The sequence below is a fragment of the Terrapene carolina genome, unplaced genomic scaffold (assembly GCF_002925995.2).
Source record: "Terrapene carolina triunguis isolate 2854851 unplaced genomic scaffold, T_m_triunguis-2.0 Scaffold68, whole genome shotgun sequence".
Classification (NCBI taxonomy): domain Eukaryota; kingdom Metazoa; phylum Chordata; order Testudines; family Emydidae; genus Terrapene; species Terrapene triunguis.
The window spans coordinates 81,611,306-81,634,882 of record NW_020664419.1 but is presented as its reverse complement, the minus strand read 5'-3'; the positions used below and the strand labels follow the sequence as shown (position 1 = coordinate 81,634,882).

The 23,577-nt window shown below is 46.4% G+C and overlaps 1 protein-coding gene across 1 annotated transcript; it reads right to left on the bottom strand.

Annotated features, from left to right (window-relative positions):
• Window positions 1-8,970: 8,970 nt before the first annotated feature.
• Window positions 8,971-20,340, bottom strand: DDX47 (DEAD-box helicase 47). Its single transcript, XM_024193881.1, has 12 exons — window positions 20,266-20,340; window positions 19,032-19,125; window positions 17,133-17,321; window positions 16,260-16,331; window positions 15,557-15,675; window positions 14,587-14,658; window positions 13,991-14,107; window positions 13,690-13,836; window positions 13,234-13,371; window positions 11,581-11,651; window positions 11,216-11,345; window positions 8,971-11,101 (listed from the first exon to the last, which is right to left on the bottom strand). Exons 1-12 carry the CDS (start codon window positions 20,332-20,334, stop codon window positions 10,970-10,972), a joined length of 1,350 nt encoding a protein of 449 aa, XP_024049649.1. The 5' UTR covers window positions 20,335-20,340; the 3' UTR covers window positions 8,971-10,969.
• Between the last annotated feature and the right edge of the window lie 3,237 nt (window positions 20,341-23,577).

Here is a 23,577-nt window from a genome sequence, read left to right as displayed (position 1 = left end):
CTCTTCTAGCACAATTCAAAATGAGCAAATCGCAAGATGTGTCCTGCTGCTTTGGATGGGCCATCCCTGTAATTTCAAAGTAAACAGCACATTTACCAGAGACTCCTTCCCCTGCACCAGGCTCCCCCGGGCTCGACTGTTGGGACAGGCTGGACTCCGGTGGAGTCATAAACAGCTTGTGGCTCGCTGCGCAGCTGGATCTCTCAGTCGCCTGTCCCCCAGACTCCTCCTTTTCTTCATGCGTCTCCTTCTCCTCGCTATTCACAGCAGGGGCCTGGGACTCGGGGTCCTTGGCAGGGCTGTCCCTACCAATTATGGTGCCCTATGCAGCCAGAGCACCTGCCCCCCCCCCTGCCCCCCGAGGGTCTGGGCTGCGCTCAAGGCCTGCGGGGCTGGGGAGTCAAGGGCTGTGGGGGGACGCTTTGGAGGGCCCCAGAGGTCCAGAGTGGCCTGGGGGATTAGTGGGAGGCCTGGCGCCGGCAGCAGGAAGCGGAGCGACATGGCCCCAGCCTGCTCCACTTCCCCCACCCTGGCCCCAGCCGTGTCGCTTGGGGGAGGGGGGGGGGGGACTGCCCCCTGCACTCACCAGCAGCGGGAAGCGGAGCGACACGGCTGGGAGTTGGCGGAGTGGAGCGGGCTGAGGCTGGGTTGCGCCGCTTCCCGCCACTGCCGGTGAGTGTGGGGACACTTGGGGAAGAGGCTTGGGGGGAAGAGGTGGAATGGGGACGGGCCAGGGGCGGAGCAGGGGGAAAGGTAAGAGGCGGGGCTGAGGGAGTTGTCCCGGGTCCCACCCCCCCAAGGGATGGCCCTGCCCCTTGCAGTGAGCGCAGCCCGTGGGGGGACGGTCAGGGGATAGGGCTGGCCACCGGCGCTGGTGCTGCCGTGTATGCAGCACACAGCTGCCTAGGGCATCATGACATTTGGGGCACTTTGGTGCCCCAAATGTCATGGTGGTGTTATTAATTTGGTGCCCCAAATGTCATGGTGCCCTAGGCAGCTGCGTATTCTGTGAATGCCTAGGGACAGCCCTGGTCCTTGGAAGTATCCACGGTGCTCTTGTGGGTGGTGGTTTGGTCTCCACCGAGGATGGCACACAGCTCTTTGTACAAGTGGCAGGACTGTGGCTCTGCACCAGATCTATTGTTGGCCTCCCTGGCCTTCTGTTATGCTTGCTGCAGCTCATTGGCTTTCATGTGACACAGCTGCTGGTTCCTCTTGTAGCCCTTCTCCTGTATCTCCTGAGAAATCTGCTTGTAGATGTCCACATTTCTACAGCTGGATCAGAGCTGTGTCTGTGCAGCCTCTTCTCCTCACAAGCCCAGGAGATCCAACACCTGCTGTGTACTCCAGGCAGAAGCATGTCTGGAGTGTGTAGCCTGCATAGTCACCTTGGCAGTTACACTCAACAATGAAGAGTTGCTAGATGTGCTCGCCAAGATGGGCAACCAGGAAAAGGAATTTCAAAAATTCATAGGGAATTAAAGGGGAATGGGCAGGGGCACCTTCTTGTTTATCTGACCCCGGGGCAGCGGGGTTCACAATGGTGACAACAGTGGTCAGTGTAGGGCATTGTGGGACAGCTCCTGGAGGCCAATAACAGTCGAGACAAGTAACTCAGTGTTTACACTGAAACTGCTTTGACCTGATTACATCGACCCTGACTCTATGCTGCTTGGGGAGGTGGTGTTATTAAGTCAGCGTAGTGGGGCACTTACATTATGCAAATGTAAGTGATGACATAAGTTGCTTGCATCAACCTAACCATGTAGTGTAGACCAGGCCCCAGCAACAGATGCTGGTCCAATAAAAGATACTGCTTCACTCATCTTGTCTTTATACTGGGACCAACATGGCTACAACACCACTGCATACATGAATAGAGAATTGTTATGTACCCTTTTCCACAATACAAAAACCAGGGGTCACACAATGAAATTGATAGACATCAGGTTTAATACAAACAAGAGGAAATATTTTTTCACACAATGCACAGTTAACATGTGGGACTCATTGCCATGGGATGTTTTGATGGCCAGAAGTATAATTGGGTTAAAAAAAGAAATGGATAAATTCATAGAGAATTAGCCATGCTGGTCAGGGATGCAATCCCATGCTCAGGACAACTCTGAACCTCTGACTGCCAGAAGACAGGGGATGACCACTTCAAAACTGTCCTGTTCTGTACACTCTCCGTGAAGCTATGGTACTGGCTACTGTCAGAGACAGGATACTGGGCTAGATGGACCATTGCTCTCAACCAGTACAGCAGCTTTTATGTTCTCTTACTTGGGTAGATTAGTTACCTCCCTGCTTCCTCTCATGTTATATTAATACAGTAGTGTTAGTGAGGGCAGATCAGTGTACGTGCAATCCTACTGTTATTGACTCCCTGTCATTCATATGACAAAGTTACAGAGTAAAAAACAGGGTTGGTACCATTGCCAACGTTTAAATCTGCGGACTCTATAAAAAGATTTATGAACAATAGAAGTAAACATTACGTGCACATATTATAGAAGGAAAATATCTATGCAGGAAAGAGTCTGAGCAATAGCCTATTGCAACTAAATGGTTATAGTTCCTTTTGTGAAACTGAACTATATACAGTAACAACAGTAAATCTTCTATGATCCACAGTCCTCATGCAATGTCTGTCTATACCATTGATTGGGACACCCCAATGATCGTTCTTCTCTGGTGTAACATAACATTCCTCCAATTGCTTTCTTAAAGGCTTGCTAAGTAGCCCAGGTTCCTCCTGTGCATTATTCTTCCATTGCCCCAGGGAAGGAAGGCTCAAAGCCTGATGTGTGGGAGGGAGCTCACTTCCTCTGGTCAGAGCCAAGCTCCTAACTGAATCTTATTAGTTACCCAATTTAAAGCCCTTCTAGAATGCTAGGTTCTCTGGACAAGGTCGAAGTGGAGACCCCTCTCCACACCCCACAAAAGAACAAGGTAAACCCAGCCATCACTACTTACACTGCCTGAAAGGAGTTGTGGGAGAAAACCTACTGAAGGATTTTTGGGAGGGGGAGAAAAGGAGGGCGTGTATGGGATAGTTGTGCCCCCAAAACAATGTCCAATGTAAGAGGTGAAGGGAAGTGGTGGAAGGAAGGGAGGGAGTCTGCTTGGAAAAGGACTTCTAGTAGGCTTTGCTGTACTACTTATTTAAACCCTATGTTTCACTTTTATGTAGAGAGCACAAAAATACATTGCCTTTCCCCCTCACTCCATGCACATGCAAACCCATTCTAGGGACATGATTCAGCCTATGGGTTGCTTGCAAACAATCAGTCTTAAATTATTTGCTACTCTTGGAGTGTGGCTAGCCACCTAAACTCACCTGGTGGTAATTTCTGCTGCTAACAAGTTTTTCAACACGAGGGAAAGTCTGATTTCAAAATGGCCAAACACACACTTGTGGTTTTGTATGGAATTTGGTGCCAGGTTTATGTGTGCACGCATGAGATTTTTGCTCTGCACAATGTTTTCAAGAATTAGTCACTCACTCAAATGTTTGCAGAAAGTAATCAAAGTACAGCTACAGAAAAGCCAAAAATTTTCTTGAAACAAATATTTGCACATACTTGTTTCTGTTGTGCAAGTCACCGAGCTCAAACCTTGACCGATACCCATTCCTTCCTTGGTGCGTACACCCTTCAAAATACTTGTAAGCAGTTACAATACGATATAGATATTTGGCTAAACTATGGCTGTTTAGTTATTTCAGTCTCACTTCATAAATTAGTCCCTCCAGACTCCAAATCATTTGTTATTCTGGGAGCTCCCTCCAGAGTTGGGCCTCTTCCAAATGCTCACTGTACACCACCCGCTAGTGGTGCTGGTAGAAAATTGCCAGGTTTAGCTCCTAAATTATTTAGGTCATTGGTTATGAAGGGGGTACCTGTTTCACAGCACTGCATACCCTGTTTCTGTGATGGGTCACAGGTTCACCCTATATAGTCCAGGGATATGGCCGAGGCAGCTCAAGTTCCAACCCCTCTGGTCAGTTGATCCTAGACTCTAGCAAAAGGAGACAACTCCGCTCCTTGGTCTAATCTTTTTAGGTTGCCTCCCTCCATTAACAGCAGGGTGTTGAAAAGAAAGGCTCCCTTTACTTTTTAAGACAAGGACTCCCAGCCAGTAACAGGTATAGAGACCCCCCAAAGGGAAATGTATTTCAAATTATACATAAAAAGGGCTCTGGGCAGCCTGTCATCACTTTAAATTACAAACCAGTACAATTCATTTCCTCATCATCTTCAGCCCCCAACCCCTTTCAACAATACACCCATTGTCAAATACATCCCAGTGCCCTACAATGCCTCAAGCCATATTCCTCATCTGAATTTTAACCCTGAATGCCACCAATTTCAGGCTACTGTAGACCAAGCTTGGAGGGAATGAGATCAAGGATCACATTGAACAATTTACAACCTAACTGAAATAAGTTGCTGGAGTCTAATGCTGTCTCAAATTTAGTACTTCATGACCGCCTTATTAGCAATCTCTGCCAAGGACTGAGGCCACATCTACACTACAAAATTAAGTCAACCTAATTTACATCACCATAGAGCTGCCGCAGTAATTACATTGCTTGTGTGTGTCTACACTTTGCTCCTTGTATCAATGGTGCACGTCCTCACCAGGAGCGCTTGTATTGATTGTCCTGTCAGTGTGAGCCTCCTGAAAGCCAACAACAGTCGACATAAGCAACGCAGTATCTACACTGACACTGCATCAACCTAATGACATCGACTTTGACTCTACGCCGCTAGTGGAGGTGGAGTTAAGTTGGCGTAGCAGTGCAGTGACATCGGTGGGAGCATGGGCAGCGGGTGGAGCCCCCCTCTGGGGAGGCTAGCCCCCAGCTCCGCCCCTTCCGCGCACACCATCCCCACAGCCAGAGCCCCGAGACCCCCGCGCCTCCCCCGCCTTGTGGCCAGAGCCACAAACCCCTCCCTTGCCCAGAGGAGTCCCGGGCCAGCTGCAGCCCAGAGCGTCCCCACTCTTGGGTTAGAGGAGCCCCTGAGCCCTCCCCTGAGCAGAGGAGCCCCAGCCAGACAGGCCGAAGCCCCTAGCCTCCCCACAAGCCTGGAGGAGCCCTGGCTGGGCTGGCCAAAGCTGCGCTGTGCCTCCCCTCCCTAGACCCAACCCGCCCACCACCCAGGGGAAAAGCGTCTGTAGAAGACACTTTTGATATGCCCCATGCAGGTTCTGGGGCAGCTGCCAAGGCAGTATGTGCCTCCTCAGACGTCCTGGAATCTGCATGGGGCATAATAAAAGCAAAAACTTTGCCGCCAAACCCTGCAACCGGGGGTCTGGCAGCTGCGCCGGAGGCCGAACCTCCCGAGGCCTATTATACTAGCTGCCCATGGGTGAGAGTGAAATTTAAGTGTTGACACTTCCATAGTTAGGCTGACGTAAGCTACCCTCCCCACAGAAAGGTGTCTCCTGCTCATATCCTGTGAAGTCAGATACCTGCAACTCTGAAATCAGATACAGGTGTTGCTAATAGCAGGTGAGATTAGCACTCTACCCTCCTGGACAGAATGAGTATTAGGACCCTACACTTCCCCCCTCCCTCTTGTTTCGGTTACGAAAGCACCCGCTCTTGGCACAATCATACCAAGAAACTCTTTCCCGGTATTCAAACGTGTTGTGATATTTTTAGCTGAAATTAACACACATCGCTTGAGTAGGTGAGGCACAGGCAGGAATGTGGGTGGGGAAAGCACTCTGGTTTTCTAGTGCTAGGAATTTTATAGCTCTTGTCATTCCAGCCCAGGGGAGGACGTCAATACCTCTCCTCTCAGGACCACTCCCTTCTTATGAGGAATGCCCTATATTCCTTCACAAGGAGTGGTTTCGCTTTCTTTGAAATTTGAGCGTTCCTCCTCTCACATTCTCCCTATAATTAAGTTTCTAGGAAACAGAGGATCTTGGATCCCTAGTGCCCATGCAAGACAGAATCTGACAATCACAATCCTCTGCTGTGGAACAAGAGCCAATGTCCACTAGAAGGAAGAGGCTTGTGTTCTGGCTCGCCTTTTACCCCACGGTGCTCCTTGAGTTGTGGTTTAAGTTTCATCAAAAGGTAGCTCCCTACTCCAACAGCATAGTACCCCTTAAATCATACTGCAATGCTTGTTCAGTACTGACTCAGACAAAAGCTTGCCATGCACTGAGTCACCACCACCACTCTCAGCTATACATGGATTTTCCTTGGAGGCCTTTGAGGGTATATCTACACAGCAATTAAACACCCCAGCTGGCCTGTGTCAGGTGACTCAGGGATCAGGCTCCGGAGCTGTAAAATTGTGACGTCGACGTTCGGGCTAGGGCTGTAGCCTGGGCTTTGAGACCCTGTGAGGAGAGAGGATCCCATAGCCTGGGCTCCAGCCCATGCCCCAACATCTACACTGCAATTTTACAGACCTGCAGCCCGATTCCCATGAGCCTGAGTCAGCTCACATGCGCCCGTCATGGGTGCTTAATTGCTGTATAGACATACCGTCACATACTGACCAGCAGGGCCAACCCTGCTTAGCTTGAGATCCTAAGCCAGGGGTTCTCAGACTTTTATACTGGTGACCCCTTTTACACAGCAAGCCTCTGAGTGCGACCCCCCTTATACATTAAAAACACCTTTTAATATATTTAACACCATTATAAATGCTGGAGGGAAAGCGGGATTTGGAGTGGAGGCTGACAGCTCGTGACCCCCCCATGTAATAACCTCGCAACCCTCTGAGGGGTCCCGACCCCCAGTTTGAGAACCCCTGACCTAAGACAAGGTGGAACTCTCACTTTTATAGGTGTGGAACCTTAGGACAGCAATTCCCAGTCTTTTTGTTCAAAGCTCCCTTACTCATTGGTGGATAAACACGCTCTCCCTCCCCACCAATCACCCTACACATGCCAAGTTCCTACCGTTTCCTCTCCTTTTTCATTCCCGCCTTTCTCTTTATTTTGTTTTACTCCCCTTACTCACTGGAAAGCTACATGCTGCTCAGAGTGGGTGGGACGGGGGGCATCACTTAGTAGTGCTGGGGGACTCAGATGCTCTCACAGCGTTTGTGCCTGTGAGCTGCTATTGGATCCTACAGGCAGTTGTGTTAGAGATCAGTGTAGATTTTAAGGACAATTTCAGTCAGGAAAACAGTGGATTCAGGGTCATATAACTCTTGCCCACCACCACTACTCTTCTTTTGCCCCAGCCCCTGTGACTAGTCTGTAATCTCCAACGGCGGGAAGCAGTATTTTAAACATTTCTGTAAGGAACTGGCAGAAGGAATGGAGCACTGGGAATGTCTCACCTCCTGGGAATACAGAACCATGAAAACAACATTTTTGCCAGGGCAGAGGCAGTACTATTGTTAATGGCCAGAAGAGACAAAGACTCTCATTGCCTTCTCATACCACATGCCAACTAATATTTAGAACGGACAATAAGAGGATTATGCAACAAACATGCTAATCAGCACGAGTTTGGCAGAGCTGACTATGTTAGTCATGAGTGATAAAGCTACTAGCTCGGCAGCTCACTAATGAGCCCAAAAACCACTTTACACAGCAGGTATAGGGTAGCTTTTAAAAAGCTTCTTTTTTTTTTTTTAACTCTCTCTCTCCATCTGTAAAGCCAGGGTCTGTTACCATTAGTTTAACTGTGTAGGGCTTAGGGAGAAATAAAGCTTAAAGCAGTGGTTCTCAACCTATTTATCATTGTGTAGCAATGTGTTACATGGGCCACAGGTTGAGAACCACAGTGCCCCCCCGCTACAACCCCCATGCCCAGAGACCCATCCATAGAGCAGGGCCAGGAGCAGAGCCCCATTACACTGGGCACAAGACCTGAGCCCTGCTGGGCACCAAGGACCCTGGTGCAGGGCCAGGAGCAGAGACCCACATAAAACCCGGGGGTGCACCAGCACCCCCCACTCCCATAGTTCCCTCACCTATGCTGACCAGCACCCCATACCCCCCCAATGCCCAGAGCCCCCCCACAGACCTCCCCACAGACCCACTCTCCCACACCCTGGCCCCTGCAGCACTCACAGACCCACTGCTGGCAGGAGCGCTCCAGCAGGGCTACCTGCCACTGTTTCCCCCCAGTTGGCCCTGCCAGGCCGGAGCAGCAAATTTTGAAGTGTTTTTTAGCACACAGCTGTATGCTAACTAGGCCACATGCGGCCCATGGGTTGAGAACCACTGGTTTATTTAAAGCTTTTAAAAGGGAAGGAGCACGTAGTGGTTAGAGTACTAGCATGGGTTGTTTTCCCTGTTCCACCACACAATTCCTATGAAACTTGGTGCAAATCACCACTCAGGGTCTGTCACCAAAAACAACTGGATGGCAGCAAGCTGGGTGACTGTTCTTTTGCACCTTGCAGATGCTTGTTAATGTGCTTTCTCAAAAAGAACTACTAGATCAAAGCGCTGTACGGAGCTGTTACATGCCAGCAGGGTACCCACAAAGCGACTGTAGCAGACTGATGGGGGGGTAGAATCACATCCAGCTTCCTGCGGGCTAATTGTTCCTATAGACAAGCCCTTAATCTGTGCTTCAATGGGGATAACAGCACTTCCCTACCTCACAGAGGTGTTGTGAAGATTAACTGTATCATTGTAGTAATACCACACTGAGTAACTGAGACCACCGACCAGGGAAATAACTCACTTCCTTCCCTGACGAACCAAGGGACGCACCCCACCCACGTACTCATTCGTTACACCGATATTGACTTGGACTCCTTATACATTCCATGGGTGGCGTACCCGAGCCCACTTATCCAATGACACTTTAAAAACCCTTGCACCCCAATCTGGGTCTATGCCAGTTATGTGATATGTATGTATCTCTTCACCCTTGCAACCAATACCTGTAACTTCCCATAACCCAAGCCTGACCCCAGATGTACAGTACCTTCCCTCTTAACTTGTGTATATTTAATTTTAAACATTCACTTTAATAAAATTTTTAAATCTGAGCACCAGAAAGTCTTTAAATGAGTACTTGATAGTTTTAGGTAAATTTGTACATAAGATCACAAAGTCCAGTAGGGTGAGCTGCTCCTGAGACAGAAACAAGTGCTTGAAGTCCCACTGAACAGTAAAACACTCCTTTACAATAACATAACGCTCTTGCGTCTAGCACTGATGAGTTACAAACTGTCACCCTTACACAGGCTTCAACCAAGTGATAGCATTCTACTCTTTTGGGAAGGAATGGACTCGAGAATTTGGTGGTGCACATCTAGTTGAAGCTGCTTGGATATTTGGTATGAGTAAGTTGTTATTGCATATGACCAGGATAAATAGCTGATAAGGCAGTCAAGGTTAATGATAAACATTATGCATCAGATGACCACCACCTTAGGCATATGTTTGTATTATAGGCAATAGAGCTCATCCACAGTTTGTCAGAAGTATTATTGGAAAATGCTATTTATTGTAAACTGAAATTTTGCAGGAATGTGTTTGATCTTGATGAACTTTCACAAGAAAGTTAGAACACTTGCTTTTGATAAACACTTTTACCTTAACTATTCCTGACTTTTATATATTGTATTTAATATTTAATGTTTTGACATTAACAAACTAGCCCTGAATCAGTTTTTCAGGATTTTTAAATGTCAAAATTTTGGTTTTTCCTTCCCATTCAGAACCCCCTCCTCCAAATATCTGCATTTCTAGGGAAGGGAAATGCTTGTTTCTGACCAGCTCTAACAGACACTTTGTAAACCACCCAGACAGCAGAATTATTCAGTTGCCTGAGGAGGTGGCATGTTGTTTTAGAAAGTAACTGAAGAGCACCCTTTCAGCTCATATTAGCATTGGTTTACTACTGGTGGGAATTAGAACCAGACTACTGGTGTATTGAAAAGGAAGTTGAATTCTTTCTTCCACTTTTTACAAAGAGGTTCTCTTGCTTCTTATATTCTACTACGCTCAGAAGCAATACACAAAGAAAGAACTACTGGGATAAAGAGGAAGAGCCAGAAATAGAACATCTGTTAACAATCCATTACTGTTCCTCCAGCATAAAGGGCTTCACTGCTTGACTGTGTAACACTGCCCCCTAGTGTTGGCTCTCAGGTACTACAGGAGTCAGCGACTACTAGTGGGAGCATAGAAAGCCATATACATAAATCTGCCCATGCCTCTCTCTATTTTCTTGGCATTTCTCCTCCAGCGGGAGTAGACTATATGAAGTCACTGCAAAAGTCTGGGACATCAGACAGCTGTCACAGAAAGCATGATGATAGCATATGCTGAGTTGACTTCACAGTAAGGGTGTGGGTGGAGATGATGTTGACCTACATGGGGGGGAAACCCCTTAAAACAGATCACTTTGAAAGTTAGCAGAAGTGGCACAATAAGTTAGAATACACAGAAAAGCAAATTGATTTGTGGTTAAGCAAAATATATTTGGAGTTTTTGCCCCAGCAGGAGTGTCTCTGTTCAAGGCGAGAATCCCATCCTGGAGCGTCATATGCATACTCTGGAAAATTTAAGGTGCTTCTCAGTTTTCTTCTTCCTTCCAATTGTCTTATAAAGAGGCACTCGTTGAGGTTTGGATGGTGAGTGATAGGCTGCAGCATGATTGGGGGAAAAGGTATCCATAGGCCAACATTTCTCATTTAATCCCTATAAAAATGGGCTTTGCCAGGAGACTGTTGCTTCCAGGTCCAGGGGACAGTCCAACTGCAGGAGACGACTCCCTCTTACAGCCCAGCATTAGAACAGATACCAACCCTCAGTAGGAGGACAGGTTCCAGCATACTACCAGGGTGCAGGTTCACCCTATGACTGAAGACGGTGCTGGAGACGCAGACTTGATGGAAAATTTCTTTCCAACTGGCCTGCCATTTACAAGTGTAGTTCTGGAGGCTTCAGGTTTGATGGAAATACTGTGTGGTAGGTACTGCCCCAGCCCATGTAAACTCAAAGGGGACAGAAGTCTTGGCTAACGGGCTTTCCTTTTCTTCATTTTCCCACCAGCCACCTTGTTCCTGACACCTGTAGCTCCCTCTGTGTCATCGTCATCATTGGCCTCATCCCGGGATCGCTTCTTTTTCTCTCCTTGCTCCCGCAACTCCTGAAAAAACAAACAACCCCCACCCCCATACAAGGTGAGCAATTGCTAGAACTCTCCACCTTCAGAGAGAAATTCAGGGCAATGGAGAGAGGCAAGGGACAAAGGGAAACATACCATACGAGCAAATCTCTGGGCTTCAGCCACACGCTCCGTTAGCATCATGACCTCCTCCTCCTGTGTGGGGAATACAGGCAGCTTCTTGCCAATGAGGTGCTCAATGCGCTGGAATAGTTCCACATCATACCTGGAAAAATGAGAACCAAAGTATTCCTGGGAAGACTGATCTGTATGGGCTTTCCTTAACCACAGCCTCCACCCAGAGTCAGCCAGCCGTATGTAGCTCCTATCAGAGCTCACCACGCTGAACTCTGTCTGCTTCTCAGGGCAAAAAAGATGCTCCCTACTCATGGAGCAGGAGGACAGGTGTGTCCTACTCTGAAGCAGGATGGACGAGGCAGGCACACCCTGATGGTACTTACTGAGTGACAAAGGTGATGGATTTGCCAGACCGTCCAGCTCGAGCCGTCCTCCCCACACGGTGAATGTAATCCTAAAAGCAAATATCTCAGTCAGCAACAGGATGTGCTCCGCCAAATACTGAACTGAAAACAGTCCCTGGAAGTGCACTTTGTGCCCAAGTATACGGAGGCCCCAACAAGCAGCAGGTAAATGGCTATGCAGGGAGGACTATGCATTTCCCTAGGACAAAATAGAAGCCATGAGGGAGGGGAGAAACAATGGTCAGGATTTATGCTCAAAGAAGTAGCATGTGTAGCTCCCTGAGAAATGAGAGGATGGTGAAAGTAGCTTTCTAGTTTGTTCTCTGGCATTAACCCATCTCTGAATTATGGTATAGGCCTAGAACAGTGCCCCCTCCTCATTTTTTCCTTTTCTGACAGTCAACTGCACTGCAAAATCTGCAGGACAAAATTAAACCATTATATAAATAAGGTGAACTATCAAGACATTTTTGGGTGCAGTCTGTTGGATTGTGGAATGGTCTACGGGACGTGGAAGTTCCATTGCTAGGGTCATTTAATACTAGACAAAAGCTCTGGAGAACATACAGTGGGAAACAGCCTTGAGTGGGCAAGATCTGAAGTCTCCTAACTGATCTGAGGAGCACTTGCTGGTTGTATGGTACTAACTCATTTCCTAAACCACAGTAAGGCAGATAAAAATACTTTAGCCACTTTTCTACACTTTCCATTGGCTTGTTATATGATTGCAAGAAATAAGAGGGGAAGAGGTCTGAGACAGTGAATTGCAAGGGGAGGTGTCCACAAGTAACTATTAAGATGTGGTCAACTTTTGAGAAATCCTGGACTAGATGACTTAATAGGTTTATTTTACTCCTAATCTACCCGTAGTCTTTTCATAATTTAAGATCTTCAAAAACAGGGACTACGTCCCTCTTATTTGTTTGCAGAGTCTAGTACACCATAAGCATTACAGGAAACAACAGTCTGTTTTAATTTCTAGAATACTGAATATTGTTTACCTAACAGCAGATATTGAGCTATAAGTTAGCCTTAACAAGCAATGCCATCAACTTGAAAAGTCACATCTGATAATACTATGACTTACATAGAGAGATGTCCTAAGATTTTAATAACTCTTCGGGTTTAGTAAAGTGTCTATTTCCGTTTGATAAATTTGTACAATTTCACAGCACTCTAGTCTAATCAATTTCTCCCTTGCAAAGAAAATCATTATAAACACAACAAAAAAACCCTACCACTGACTTTTTTTTTTTTTTTTTTAAGTCCACAACATACAGAAACTGGAATCATTATAAATTGGACTATTTCCCAAGATTAAAGTGGATATTTTCCCTTTAGCATGATGCAACAGAAACTGGAATTTATCCCCCTGGCACTCCCCCCATGCACAGAGAAAGCATCCCTACTTATCACGCCCCTGCTCTGCAGTACATACCAATATACCCAAAAAGCAAGACCAAGTAAAAATGTCATCACAGAAAAGAAATGGTACAGCTTCATCTAGAAGAGTGAGCTGAGAGCTCCAGTCAGCAGAGGAGAAAGAAGAGAAAGTCTTCTGTAGTGAGCTTCAGTGATCAATCTTAAGCATCAGGTGATAGGAACCCCCGGTTATCAAGATGAGTATCTCACCTTGGAATGTGTGGGAATATCAAAATTTATCACCACATCCACATGTGGGATGTCCAGACCTCTGCTTGCAACATCTGTAGCCAGCAGAATGGAACGGGCCTTTGCCTTGAACTTGTTCAGGGATCCCAGTCGCTTATTCTGTGATAGTAGAAAGAAAAATAAAGAAACAAGTTTAAAACTCAAAAGTTAAGAAATCAAACAGCAAAGGACTGATCCTATTCTTGTTAAACTATTGTTATCCTTCTGTATACAGAAGGATTGGGAGATTAAGCTTTCACTTGGAACAACTGATACTGGTACACTGAAATTTGGGTGGCTGCATTAATGATAAATTAAACTCTAGGGAGCCAGCCCTACACACGTTATGGTCTCTTGCCTCTCGGAGCTGGTCATGACACAGTGGCACATCCTCATCTCATATACACCTACACAGCAAAGAGTGAGATAGACTACTACCTGACTCATCTGTCCATGGAGGGGTATGGCAGTGAAACCCAAGTTGCGGAGCAGGAGAGCTGTCCTTTGAGTGTTGTTGCAGGTACTGCAGAATATCATGAAGGAGTTCCCAGCCAGTTCATTCAGGATATAAACCAGGTAACTGTCCTGCAAGGATCAACAAACACAGCAGTGGTACAGACTACATGAGAGCAAAGGACAAGTTCAACCATAAGCCAGAGAAGATGGGAAAGAGCAGGAGAGTAACTATGAAGGAGGAGCAAGAATGGCTTTGAGAATGGGGAGAGAAGAGAGGCATTACCTTGAATTTGGAGGGGATGAAAATATAATGCTGCTGCAGTTTTTCAACTGTCTGATATTTGGAGGAAACAGCACATTTAACAGGGTCCTTCAGTGCAGCACGCTGAAGCTTTTGCACCTGAATGAGGAATCAAAATAAGTCGGTATTAGCAAGACGCTAATCCTCCAGCAACACAGCTCTAAGGCTAGATCTACACTATGAGCTAGGAGCATGATTCCCCTACTTGTGTGCAGGTGCTAGCTCTCAAGATTGTGTGAGCATGAACGGCAGTGTAGCCACGGTAGCACTGGTAGGAGGCACGGCTGGGCCGTGCCAAGTATGTACCCACCAGTTTCAGGCAGATTTGTACGCGGCATGGCTAAGCCATGCCTTCACCACCCATGTTCCACGGCTATGCCACTCTTATACAGGTGCTAGCTCAATGAGAGCTAGCACAAGCATACATACACGAGCAGGGGAATCACATCCCTAACTCATAGTGTAGATGTAGCCTTAGGGAGGAGGAAAGGGGTGTAGAAACATCTATCAGATAATCCATGACCCCTTCCCCCAATTTCAATACACACAGGCTGATCTGAGAAAAGTTATGCTCTCACCTTCTTGGTCATGGTGGCAGAAAAGAGGAATGTCTTCCTGGCTCGGGGAATCACTTTTAGGATCTTATCCACCTGTAAAAGAAAGAAGGAGGAGGCAAAACCTGCTACTGAGGCACAGTAGAAGTCAAGACATGCGCCCCTTCAAGTAAGTGTTCCAAGCAGAGAATGCAGAGAACATATGAATACAGGGCCATATGCTAATCTGTCTGATATGGGAGGAGTGGTCATCGCAATAAATGACTTTCTTCTTTTAAAAGAGCCATATAAAATAAAGCTGCATTGTGGGCTGGGACACCTAGACTGTCACCATGGACTCCAAAAGTCAACAGGCAATATATCTGCAGAAGTGTGTACATCAGCACGTGCACCTAACGAGGAACAACAAGATAAACATTTAGGGAAGAATCTAATAGAATTTAACAGAGATTAGCTCATTTCTAAAGTGTTTAAACCATTGTGTAGAATTTAAGAGAGAATTCTATGGGATGTTAAAAGTTAGATATAATTTACTATTAAGTTCTGTGGGATAGTTTAATAAAGCTATAGCAAGATTTCATTTTCTATTACAGCGGTTCTCAAACTTCATTGCGCCGCGGCCCCCTTCTGACAACAAAAATTACTACACAACCCCGGGAGAGGGGACCAAAGCCTGAGCCTGCCCAAGCCCTGCCACCCCAGAGGGGCAGGAAGGCAAAGCTGAAGCCCGAGGGCCTGTAACCTGAGCCCTGCTGCCCCAGACAGTGGGGCTTGGGCATCGGCTTCGGCCCCAGGTCCCAGCAAGTCTAATGCCAGCCTTGGCAACCCTATTAAAATGGGGTGGCGACCCACTTTGGGGACCTGACCCGCCATTTGAGAACCACTGTTCTATTAAGTCTTATAGACATTTAGAATAGTTTCCTTAAGACTGCATTGATTTCATCTGTTAAATTCTATAGGACTTTTCCTTTACGGCGGGTATTGTAGGCCTCACCTCGGTCTCAAAATCCATGTTGAGGATCCGGTCAGCTTCATCCATAACCAGGTACTTAAGAGCTCGCAAGTTGAAACCTTTTGTGTTCTCCAGATGGTCAATCAGACGGCCAGGTGTTGCTACCAACAGACAATCAAAAAGAAAGGTAAAGGTGACAGTAATGGGGAAAATGTCCCAGAATGCAGTCCACGTAAGGAGGGAAGAGGCACTGCAAGTGAGGAGGGAGGGACTCTGCTATAGAATTGGCTTCTTTTGCTTAAGATTGTAAAGGCAGTCACAGCAGTATGGAGCTGTGCTGGGAACTGAGGATGATTGGTGAGAAGCCAAAGCAGACTGATTTCCCCTGCATGGAAGAGCTCCTGTGCACCAGAGCTGTCTTAAAATGAGACAACCAGACCAGGCTTTCCAAGGGAAAAAGTGGGCCAGATCAGAGGCATCCTGAGAAGAGCTCTAGACCATGGTGCTTGAGTTCTTGGGGAAGAATGGGAGACCAGTCCCAAGGCAACTTGGCTGGACAATTTTGAGATGAGCTTGCATTGCATCCACTGTCCCTTCTTCAAAGCCAAGGGGAACACACTGAGGTTACACTCATTGCTCCCTCCAGACACATATAGGAACTTCTGACAACCAACACCACCATTTCGCATTCCTTAGGAGGCCTGTGATCTTATTACAAGCATCATTCTATGTGCTGATTTCTTACCAATTATAACATGTGGCTTCTTGGCTAAGGTCAGAGCCTGTGACATCATGTCAATTCCACCCACAATAACCGCTGTGGGGAAGAAAAAAAACAGAGGCAGAGTGAGTCCCCCTGGAACAGAACCAGTACAAGCCACCACTATAACTAACAATCTACCTATTCCTTTCCCCTCTCAAATACACCCACAATTTATGTATAGGAATTTAAAGCCACTTATCTTAATAGGAATTCTCTTTAACTTCATTTTGGCATCCCTGACCAGTAACTGTCTTCCCCCAGATATCCTAATCCAGATTTCAAGTCCCCAGCTCATTTACTGTCATGGCCCTATGTTTTCCACAGTCACAAAGCTAGCTGCAAAATCCACCCCTTGCTGCTAAGTTTAGCTGCAAAATCTGTGCATTCATTCAGAGTTCCTAGCCCTTATGGTTGCAAACTAAACCTTAAAACATTGATTTGAATATGGAACTGATGCAGGGAGTCTGCAAAGAAAGCCTGATAGGTGTGAACTCCCCTATTCAGTTCATTGGGGGTGGTGACTCAAATTTATGGCTGACAATTTAACATGTGGTTATGGGTGATCTTCCCCACTTCCCTCTTGGGAAATGTCCACTGCCTGGATGTACACCTCAGGGAAGACAGACTGCTACATGCTCTTTTTCACATTGAAAGGTGATATACCACCACCATAAATACTACCCCCTCACCAATGATCCTTTCCCTAATCCCACTCCCATGCTCTATTCCTCTATCTCCCCTCATATTCCATACTCTCTTCCTTACAGTTTAACAGCTTTCTCCTACTCCCTCAAATTTTCACACAGTAACATCCGAATACTGTACAATTCTGAGGCCCATTAGAAGGCCACTCACCACTTTGGACACCAATGGAGGATCCAAGAGCTTCAAACTGCTCCGAGATCTGGAAGGCGAGCTCTCGGGTTGGTGTGAGGACAAGAGCAAAGAAGCGTTGGGGTGTTTCCAGCAGTGTCTGCAGGATGGGCAAAGCAAAGGCCCCTGTTTTTCCAGAGCCTGTCTCTGCCAGCCCGATGATATCCCGGCCTACAAGGAGAGAAAACATAAGAAAAGAGAACCCCATAATGAGATTTGAGAGACCTGTACCAGCAAGTACTCACAGGAGTGAGAAAACAAGAGGTGCAAGGACACAGCACCTGAACACCAGGTGGGAGGGATAGCTCAGTGGTTTGAGCATTGGCCTGCTAAACCCAGGGTTGTGAGTTCAATCCTTGAGGGGGCCACTTAGGGATCTGGGGCAAAATCAGTACTTGGTCCTGCTAGTGAAGGCAGGGGGCTGGATTTGATGACCTTTTAAGGTCCCTTCCAGTTCTAGGAGATAGGAAAGCTCCATTTTAATACCCCCCCCCCCCGCCAAAAAACAGGGAGCCTCCACAGATCTTTGCAGCATTTAAACATGGTTTTATTTCTATGTAACTTAACTTGAATCCCACAGTCCCTTTCATCTTCCCACTAGGTTCCAAGCAGCATATAGTTTGTCTTAGAACTTCAGGTTGCAAACCCTCACTTTACATTTCACTAAATCCAGCCATTTTATACACCATTCCTCTCATATGATTCAATAAGTCAAAAAAAATTATCTGTCACTTCATGACTGATAAGGAAATCTGGTCCAGTTTTAGACACGTTTCAGGGCTTAGGAACCTTGCTGCAGACAGATCCAGTAGCAGTACCAACCTTGCTTTTGCCAAGACACTGTCTGTTCTGAGGCACATCTTAAAATAACCCCAATCCTTGCCTTCAACCAGGAAAGTTCCTAAAGTGTAACTAATTTTAGAAGTACTAATACCTATGTGGCTTTTATTCAAATGCACCTGCCAATAAGTAAGTAATAGGACAAAGCAAACACTGAAAAATTACTCACATTTTTAAACATGTTACTGAATTGTCTTCCTATCCCAATAGTGTTCACTTGCTGAATATTCTAGTGAATGAGTTTAGTGACAGGAATGTTAGCTAAAAACGTAACTGAAATCAGCAATTACAGGGTGTTCCCAGAAAGCCATTTTGAATGAGCAATTATTCACTCTGGAAACCTGATTCTAAGATACACCTTCTTTCAGGCAGAGAGCAGAAGTATACCACGCATCTATTAGGGATGTAAAAGGTTAAGTGACCATAACTGTTAACCTCCAGCCTGCGCCAGGCCAGCCGGAGGGACCTTGGTTAATCAGTTAAACGATATAATTTTAATGGTTTAACTGGTTAACTTTTTAAAGGATATTTACATCCCTAGCGTCTATGTGTCTAATCAAGACAGCTGAAATTTAAATATTCACTACGAACTGTTAATGAAGTTGCTATAGAGCAAGATTTATTTACTGGCATTAACTGGAAAATAGTTTTGAGAAGATCATGATATACACTAATATTTTGCAAAAAGGAAAAACAAAATTTGTTGAATTATGTGCTATGAATTTTTCATCTAGCTCCATTAAACAGCATGTTTACGCAATGCCGTATTTTTATAGTGCACTTCAAAACTAAACAGCTATACAGGCAGTGAGGAATACTGTATCCTTCTAAAATCGCAGGGGAGGTTTAGGGAGATCGATTGTCAGATCTGAATTAGAATCTGGACAGGATACTGGAGTTAACATTCATGCGCCTGTGGAGAGTGTAGCATTGTCTTCAATGACCTCAAGAATCAGAGGCCCTTACAAGATTCACCCATATGAAGTCTACACCCTTCTTCCCACACCTGTTCTCAGAAACAGAGAAGCAGACTTTGCTCACCTTGGAGAGCCACAGGAATAGCCTCAACTTGAATTTTAGTTGGTGTCTTCCATCCCAACTGGTCACAAGTTTCACACAGCACATCTGTTACTCCCTGAGAGTAAAAGAAAAAAGGGGAAAACCATCAACAAATGGCCAAGAACTACCAAGCTAGCTAATCGAATGCAGCTGACACAGTTAAGTACCTCCCAGCCAGACTCCAATCCAGTCAACCTATGGACACTCAATGCTGCACCCACAAACTGTGGGGAATCGCTTTTAAGGAAATCCCTCAACTTAAAAAAAAAAAAAAAACCACAAAGTCAAATCTGTCTGAAAATGTTACCCCTCATTACTACAAGTACCTGCTAATATCACTATAACTAAGATTACAGGGGGGAAAAAATCTCTTTTTTCCAATTCATGCATTCCACAGCACTTGGTATACAACCAATTGCATTTCCCCATGTCTTCCCTGTTACTTGGCTGGTTTTTTTCATAGAGAAATGGGGCAGAGAAAAACATTTAAGAACAGAATAAAGTGATTTTTAAAAGAGAAAATTTACCTGGGGGCAAGGGGCTAGGACATCTTCATCTACTTTAACAACCATATTTTATGTTAATATAGCATCTCTTTAGCGCTCATATCAAGAGTAACTGAAGCCCCAAATGAAAGCTGGATACTTTGCCAGTTAATACCTCCCACTCCCTTCCAGGATACCCCTGATGCAAAGAGGCAAATAGTACCAGCACAGCACACCTGGAGGGCTGTGTGTTCAGGTCCCACAGCAAGTGCTGGCACCAGGTCTACTTTAAACTCTCAAAGATTAAGCAATAAGCAGCAAGACTCAGCAGGCGGGGAAGGGCACAGGGTGGCATCACCCTCAGGTCCCGGGCAGGCAGCAGGGGAGCGTTCGCTATGGTGCTTGGCCCCGACACCACCCTCGTATCTGAGCCCCGCACCGTCTTCAGCGTGCGCCTCCTCCCCGCGCGCGGCGAGGCAGGGCCGGGCTGCACTGGGGGGCAATGGAGACAGAGGGACGCGCCGCGGGGAGCCGGTAGCAGAGCCGGGAACTGAATCAGGTTCCCAAGTCCCAGGTTAACCCGCCCCCCCCCGCGCCTCTCAGGGAGCCGGGCGCGCCAGCGTGTGACGAGGGGGACGGACACCGCGCGGGGCCCAGAACAGGGCGGACCCGGACAGGAGACGCCGGGCCCAGGGGAGAAGGGGGGGGGGCTCGTTCTCCGTTTGTCTCACCAGGTCCTTGAAGCTCCGCGGCTCTTCCACCGCCTCCTCCAGCGGCCCATGCTCCGCGTCCGCCGCCATCTTGCGCTTCACCTTTGACACCCCCGCGGGGAGCGCCGGGACATGTGGTTTCCCGAAAAGCGGCGCTTTACAATGACGTCACATCCCGTCTCACGGGGGCGGGGGTCTGTCTCGAGGCAGGCCAATCGGACGCATAGCATTGTGCGACTAGTTGTCCCAGCGCGGCGGGCCTCCAGCCAATCAGAGGACGCAACCCAGGGCGCTGTGGGCGGGGCATGTGTGCCGTTCCTTCCTGGTTCTCCAGAGGTGCGTGTGATGATAATACGACGGCGGGACGGGGCCCTGAGGGGCTCTGGGAGCTAGTGTGGTCGCGTCCCCTGCGCGTGAGCTGGGTGCGCGCGCAGTGCTGCTATATCCTGGGAAATTTCCCCAAATCTGGGAATTTGTGAGTAAAATGTTTTGAATGAAAATTCCCAATTTCCCAAGTTGAAACATTTTACTCACAAATTCCCAGGTTTGGGGAAATTTCCCAGGATATAGAAGCACTGTAAAAAACTTTATCTCGGAATTTTTCACCAGATTTGGGAAATTTTTAGCGCTAGGTTGGGAAAAGTTGGCATCATGATATAGAAGCACTATGTGTGCGTGCGGTGGGAGGGGGTTATGTGTGGGGGTGAGTGTGTGTGTGGGGTGCTACATGGAGCTCCCGCCGGGGGTCAAGCCCCACTGGGGCAGGCGCTGAATTTGTTAGGGTCTGTTCCCTCAGGCGGAGTTGACCTCCAGTGTCTGCATCAAGGTGTGACCTGGCCGGCCTGGTCTGCTCTGCACCCACAGCGCTAACTCCTGCTGGTTGTTTTTTGCCACCGGCTGAGGCAGTAGCCCAGAGCGCTGGGAAGGGTGTTACTCCTGGGCGGGGCAATAGGGTGTTAGTGCAAGTGTCACCCGATGATCAATATCAAGTTGCCCATAAAGTGGGTGAGAAAGGAAGCGGAGAGCTCAGGGGCATCTCATTTTGGTGCTATCAGTGAATTGTGCTTGGCAGGTTCCACCATCCTCACTGATCCATGGTGGAGTGAGAAGGCCAGAGGCGAAGAGCAAATCTAAGACTCATCACCCTTCCCTCCAGAGCAACAGGAGCTTGCTATGCTCTGGTGATGGGTTGGGGTGAAAGAAGGAGAGATAACAGTGAGAAGAGGAAAATACCAGGGAGGTGCTGAGGACAACCGTAATAGAGGCTTAAATTAAATGTATATCCCAAATAATTAAAAAAAATATATGAGGACTAAAAAATGCCACAATGGCTAAACAACAGAGTAATAGAAGCAGTTAGTGGCAAAAAGGCATCCTTTACAAATTGGAAGTAAAATTTTTAGGAGCATAAAATCGGGTAAGTCAAGTGTCAAAGTATAAGGCAGGCCAATACAGAATGTGAAGAGCAGCTACCTCAGGACGCAAAAATTAAGAGCAACATTTTTGTATGTACGGCAGAAGCAGGAAGCCTGCCAAACAATCAGTTTAAAATAATTATTCTCAAATGAAATAGACTATATGCAACAATGGAAAATAAAACATTCACAACTCATTTATTGGCATGAAGGGAAAAATAAAATCCTCATTTATGGCATCTCTATTGAATATATTAAAATCTATGCTATTCCATATAAATATAGGTGGGAAAAAAGCCCTCAATGTTTAGGGTTTATATTAATGAAAATTGTGTTTAGTGAGATCATATTCATAAGTAGCTACCACTGCCTGATGCCATTGAAGATAAAGTAAGATAATCATAATAAAACAATAAAAACAAAACAATTCCCAGAGGCTCATCATAGTCCAGAAAGATCTACTTCTTGTAGTTGTAAATTACATGGAGTTTAGCAGGCTAAAATATAGCTATGGTATCTCTAGTGTAAATGTACTTAAATCTTCTTTCAGAGATTTAAATCTCAAGCTTCTCACTTGTGTTTCCATGGAAACATCAGGGAAATAAAGAGTCTACGACCTTGATAAACAATTTTCTTTCCCAGAGAAGAATAGAAAACAATATCATTCTACATATTATTTCCTTTGCAGTCAGGGCCAGCTCCAGGGTTTTTGCCGCCCCAAGTGGCGGGGGGGAAAAAAAAAGCCGCGACCGCGATCGGCACTTCGGTGGCAGCTCCACCGCGCCGCTTTCTTCTTCAGCGGCACTTCGGCGGCAGGTCCTTCTCTCCGAGAGGGACCAAGGGACCCGTCACCGAAGAGCCGGACGTGCCGCCCCTTCCCCTTGGCCACCCCAGGCACCTGCTTGCTGCACTGGTGCCTGGAGCTGGCCCTGTTTGCAGTAGCTTCAGGTCATATGATAATACAAGAGGGAAATAAGCAAAATGGCTTTTGTATAGTCAATGCTTTCTCCAGTTAATTCTTCAAATAATATTGGTAAAACTGCTAGAGATTCTCTCTCTCGCTGTCCCCTCTTAAAGATCCAAGACATGCAGGTTGGACGCCTGGGATCAATTTTCCAGGACGTCAAGCTTGTGATGTAAAACTAAATTTCTAAATCAGGGTACCCGATAAAACCTTGAGCTCTTACTGTCAAATTTAATTAGATCTTTATTTAACTATATCAGACTGCATCTTTTCTGTATTTTCAAAGTTCTTTCAAAGTTTGGAATCTTATGAAGTATGGTCTAATTTTTAATGAATTGGTGAGGAGTATTTTTTCCTCTCCAGTTGAGTGGAACCCAAATCTACAGAAAGGCTAGCTGGGATGGGGCCTTACAGTATTTGCATGTGCATTTTGAGCCCTTTGAATTGGATTTTTATATAAACTGTTACTCAACATTAAGTATGGTGTGGTTTTGGCATAGCATTGTAATACATTATTCAGGTTGACTCTGTTGCCTTAGCTTATTGGTTGACTTATGATTTTTGGACCTGTAATGTGAAAAGAAGCAAAAGAACTTGAGAAAGATAGTGACTGTCTTATCTGATTTTCTATCTATAGCTCTATAAATGATGAAATAATCACAAAAGAAAAAACATTTCCCCCAAAGCTAATGCTTTGGAAGCTTGATCACTATATGTGGGAATAAAGAGGCTGCATGGGAATAAAGAGGCTGGTGAGACCTCAACCGCAAAAGACCCTAAGGCCAAAATCACCCGTTCTTCCCGGGCTGGGCTGCAGTTCTCTGTCAGTCGCATAGACAGATTGCTCCGCAAAGGACAATTTGCAGACCGTATTGGAGCTGGAGCCCAGTATATATGGCTGCGGTATTTCAATAAGTGACTCATGAGATTGTGGATATTGCTGGGGAAGTCGCT